Below are 5,180 nucleotides of genomic sequence, written 5' to 3'. Positions count from 1 at the left end.
GCCCGAGCGGGGCGCAGCCGTAGGCAATGTCGCCGCGGACTTGGGGCTGCCCGCGGCCGCTCTGTCCCTGCGGAACTTTCGCCTCCTTTCCAGGCCCGGCGAGCTCTACTTCGGGGTGGACCCGGCCAGCGGCAGCTTGGTGGTCCGAGAGCCGGCGGACCGCGAGCGGCTGTGCGGGGCCAAGGTGGCCTGCGTCTTGACCTATGACCTGGTGCTCGAGGACCCGCTGGAGCTGCACAAGATGCGCGTTCACGTCTTGGACACCAATGACAACTCCCCTCTCTTTCCTGCCGGCGACGCACAGTTGCACATCCCGGAGTTCCTGACGCCCGGAGCCCGCTTCACCCTCCCGAACGCCCAGGATGCCGACGAGGGGAGCAACGGGGCGCTAAGCTACAGCCTGAGCCCCAGCCCGCACTTTCGCCTGGACGTGGGGTCGCGGGCCGACGGCAGCGAATACCCGGAGCTGGTGTTGGAGAAAGCGCTGGATCGCGAGCAGCGCGACACCCACCTGCTGGTGCTCACGGCTCGGGACGGCGGGCTGCCAGCGCGCTCCGGGGACGCGCGAGTCACCATCGTGGTGGTGGACACAAATGACAACGCGCCTGTATTTGAGCACTCTGTCTACCGCACCCAGGTCCCAGAGACTGCCCCCAACGGGACCGTGTTGTTCCGAGTTCAAGCCTCCGATCCGGATGAAGGCCCCAATGGGGAAGTCCGATACTCCTTAAGCAACAGCACGCGAGCAGAGCTGCGACACCGCTTTCACGTGCACCGTCAAAGTGGAGAGGTGCGGGTAGTTGCTTCGCTGGGTCCACCTGAAACGCTGCTGGAGGCCTACGTTGAGGCGAGGGACGAAGGCGCCTTTGGTTTAGCTAGCACCGCTAAACTGCTGGTGGAGGTGACCGATGTGAATGATCATGCCCCGGAGGTAAACTTCATGTCTCTCTCCACCCCAGTACCCGAGGACGCTGCCCCTGGCACAGCAATTGCTCTCTTTAATGTCAAGGATGAAGACCTTGGTTCTAATGGTAAGGTCATTTGTAGCATATCCAGTGGTGGCCCTTTTCAGCTGAAGGCTTCCTTTGACAACTACTACAGCCTGTTGATTGATGGGCCCCTGGACCGAGAGCAGATCGGTGAATACCAGGTCCTGATCACCGCCTTAGATGGTGGCTTGCCCCCACTCAGCACCCAGAAGACTCTCACTGTGTCAGTTGCTGATGTGAACGACAATACACCCAGCTTTCCTCAACCGCAACAGGAAATTTTCGTTGCTGAAAATAATGGCCCTGGGGCCTCTCTAGGCAGTGTGTTTGCCCAGGACCCAGACCTGGGGAAGAATGGCCTTGTCTGCTATGAATTGTTGGATGTTGTCTCTGAAGGGCCACCAGCCTCTAGCTTGGTGGCAGTGGAGTCATCCAGTGGGACTATCACTGCCAAAACTTCCTTTGACTTTGAGCAGCTCAGAGGGTTTCGCTTCCAAGTAGAAGGCCGGGATGGTGGCATTCCTTCCAGAAGTGCAACAGTGACTGTTAACTTGTTTGTGGTCGATAGGAATGATAATGCTCCAGTCATCTTGTTTCCCTTACCCAGAAATGGTTCTGTCCCAGTGGAAATTGTGCCCCGCTCTGCAAGAACTGGACACTTGGTCACAAAAGTGGTAGCAGAGGATGCAGACAGTGGTTCCAATGCCTGGCTTTCCTACCGTATCTCTCAGGCTTCTGACTCTAGCCTTTTCAGAATGTCTGCCAATATGGGAGAGCTCCGTACTGCTCGCTTAGTTCTTGCCACCGATGCGGTTAAGCAGAAAGTGGTGATTGTGGTTCAGGACCATGGAGACCCACCACTTTCTTCCTCTGTCATTCTGGGTGTGCTGTTGAGCAATTCAGTCCCTCAGGTCCTTCCTGACTTTGAAGATGTCTGGGAACCAGGAGGGCAGCTTTCTGCCCAGAACTTGTATTTAGTAATTGCCTTGGCCTGTATTTCCTTTTTATTTCTGGGTTGCTTACTTGTCTTTGTGTGTCTCAAGCTGAGCCAAAGCCCACGTTGTTGCTCTCAGAACTGCTGTCACTCTCCAGAGGATCTGAGATATGGAAGGAAGATGGCATCAAATCCTTGCACATCAGCCACAATAGATGTCACTACAGTTGAGAGACTTTCTCAGACTTATCTCTATCGGGCCTCCCTGGGACTTGGTTCTGATAATAACAGTTTGCTGTTGCGTGGAGAGTACAATGCTGCTGACTTGAGAAATCTGGCCACTGGGGTAGGACTGAATTTGCCAATATCCTGTATTCAGATTCGGAATAGGAAAGGGGATCATGCAAGTATCAATGCCATGGTAAGCAAATTTTATGGAATTTGATTCCTTTGACCAGGAGATTCCTTTGATGACTGTGTGTTCTAAAATATTTCTCAGATGAGTCTTTCGCAACACTGAATCAATTGAATTGAACACTCCTTCTCAGTATCCCCTGTGCTAAGAATTCTGGGAGTATAAAAGTACTAAAGATTGTCCTAGGCCTTAAGGAGCTTATATTTTATTTTTGAGAAACAAGAATAAAAATTAACACCTAAAAAAATAGCATTAATAATAATTGCACAAATAATAATAATGAGGTCTAAAATTAAAAATAATAGTTGGCTGGATGTGGTGGCTCATGCTTTTAATCTCAGCACTTTGGGAGGCCAAGGTAGAGAAATTGCTTGAGCCCAGGAGTTTTAGACCAGCCTGAGCAACATAGCGAGACTCCCTTCTCTACAAAAAAAAAAATAACAAACAAAAACAAATAAAATAAAAATAATAAAGTGCTAAATTTTTCTTGAACAACAGATATGTGTAAGGCATTGTCATACCTAAAGAGAGAAAAAACATGAGAGCACATTTGAGTGGGGAGGAGCAAATCAGAGAAGACTTTGTGATAGAGAGGGCAATTTATTTGAATCTTGAATATAATATACCATTTGATAAAATGCAGCATATTATCTAGCCTATACTTTTTATGAACACCATTTTGATGAAGTAGTTTTCTTTGAGAATGACACTCTAATACATAGCTAATTGCTCCACAGCAGTGTTTTGTAAGTATACAGAAATTATTAGCATGTCTCGTAACATCTATTTGTACGGATAGAAAAAAGATCATACTATTGGGTATGGGACTTGACAACTTTTCATTTGGTTTTTATTGATATGTTTTACAAAGAAGGAAGATAAGTAATTTTATGTCAGAAACATTTGTGTGCTCAAAAATACACTTATCATTCAAAGTCCATTCAACTTGGATTTATTTTTTTATTCTTTTAGAAGCCAAATATACTTAGCAAATAAATAAATACCATATTTGAGAGTAGTGTATCTAATAAAAGTTAAGGGAGTCAAATATTTTAATTTATCTGTCATGACCCTGGGCATTTCAAAACTTTTTTTTTTTTGAGTTGAAGTTTCACTCCGTTGCCCAGACTGGAGTGCAGTGGCCGCTCCCGGCCACTGCAGCCTCTACCCACTGGGCTCTGGCGATCCTTCCACCTCAGCCTTCCGAGTAGCCGGAATTACAGACGCGCGCTACCACGCCCGGCTGATTTTTGATTTATTGTAGAGATGAGGTCTCGCTGCCCAGACGGGTCTGGAACCCCCGGGCTCAGGCAATTCACTCACCTCAGCCTCCCAAAGGCGCGGGATTACAGGCTGAGCCACCGAGCCCGGCTCAAAACTGTTTTTTTAAAGGCAAGATCTCTTTATGTTGCCCAGGATGGTATCAAACTTTTCAGCCTCTTGAATAGCTGGAACTACAGGTGGATTCCACTGCACCCAGCTTAAAACTTCTGGAATGGAGTCAGAACAGCACTTTTTTTTTGTTTTAGCAATTCTACACTATTACTTTCTGACTTACAGAAACTGTGGATACAAAAGAAGGCGGTATGTAGAAATTAAGAAAGGGAAATGAAGCTTTCTTTGTTTTACTATTCTAGGCAATAAGGAGAAAAGAGGCTTATAAATTATTCTCCTTTAAATGATGTTAACTGCTGGGCTCGGTGGCTCAGCCTGTAATCCCAGCACTTTGGGAGGGTGAGTCTAGTGGATTGCCTGATTCCGCGGGTTCGAGACCCACCTGGGCAACTTGGTGAGACCTTGTCTCTACAATAAATCAAAAATTAGCTGGGCATGGTAGGGCACGCCTGTAGTTCCGGCTACTTGGAAGGCTGAGGTGGAAGGATCACAGGAGCCCAGCAGGTCAAGGTTGCGGTGACTGGGGAGTGTGCCACTGCCCTCCAGCCTGGGTGACAGACTGAGACTCCAACTCAAAAATGAATTAATTAATTTTTAAAAAATGATGTTAACTGCAAATAAGATAAATTTACATTCATTATAATTTTTCATACTTAATATTTTCACAAATGATAGAATCCAATATATAAGATATGCTTAGTAAATTCTTGCTGAATGAATGAATACATATGTGCATAATTAATTGAATGGTAACAGTGTTCAACACAAAGGAGAAAACTTCAACTTTTCTACTTTAGGTATACATATATGTGGTTAACAGTTTAAAAGTCACTTTCAAATGTATTATTTTAATTATTATTTTCTTCTTCATTACATAATACTGTAACATAACATAGCAAGATTTTTTGGGTCCTAGATTTAGCATGAAAAATCTCAATGCTGTGTTCTGGGACTAAGTATGAGTTCATTTCTGTAGATAACAAAGGGATTAATGGGAACACATCATTATATTGTGGAATTTGCAGTGAATGCTATGTAATTTTTTTAGATTGGTATCTAAGATGGTACCTCTGAGATATAAATTTCTACTTACCATTTAAAGTGGATTGCATTGGCAATTTTTCAAGATAATATATATTAATGTAGCAAAAACACATAAGACATATTGTACAACTCGCCTTATTAAATGTTTCACATGAAAGTTATATGTTGTTTGAACATGCCAATTTTATGTTAAGGTATTGTTATTTTGGAAATAAAGAAACTTCTTTTTTGCTAGGATAGATAGGCTGTTTCCCCTTTGCAACGTCATTTGTTAACAAACTGATAGAATGTTTTTGGCATTCTAAGGTGTTTTTGTTTAACATACATTCCAGCCGGGCTTGGTGGCTCAGCCTGTAATCCCTCGCCTTTGGGAGGCTGAGGTGAGTGGATTGCCTGAGCCCGC

The 5,180-nt window shown here is 45.3% G+C and overlaps 1 protein-coding gene across 1 annotated transcript; it reads left to right on the top strand.

Moving 5' to 3' along the window:
- The first annotated feature begins 6 nt into the window (after nt 1-6).
- Nucleotides 7-2,527, top strand: PCDHAC1 (protocadherin alpha subfamily C, 1). Its single transcript, XM_021712118.1, has one exon. It carries the CDS (start codon nt 242-244, stop codon nt 2,366-2,368), a length of 2,127 nt encoding a protein of 708 aa, XP_021567793.1. The 5' UTR covers nt 7-241; the 3' UTR covers nt 2,369-2,527.
- The last annotated feature ends 2,653 nt before the right edge of the window (nt 2,528-5,180 follow it).

This window comes from Carlito syrichta, unplaced genomic scaffold (assembly GCF_000164805.1).
Source record: "Carlito syrichta isolate Samal-C Ts95f unplaced genomic scaffold, Tarsius_syrichta-2.0.1 Scaffold303092, whole genome shotgun sequence".
Classification (NCBI taxonomy): domain Eukaryota; kingdom Metazoa; phylum Chordata; class Mammalia; order Primates; family Tarsiidae; genus Carlito; species Carlito syrichta.
Note: the sequence above shows the minus strand (reverse complement) of the source record. Positions and strands in the feature narration are given on the sequence as shown.

Coding starts and splice junctions, on each gene's coding strand:
- PCDHAC1 (XM_021712118.1), top strand. CDS start 242: ATGCGCGTTCACGTCTTGGACACCAATGACAACTCCCCTCTCTTTCCT.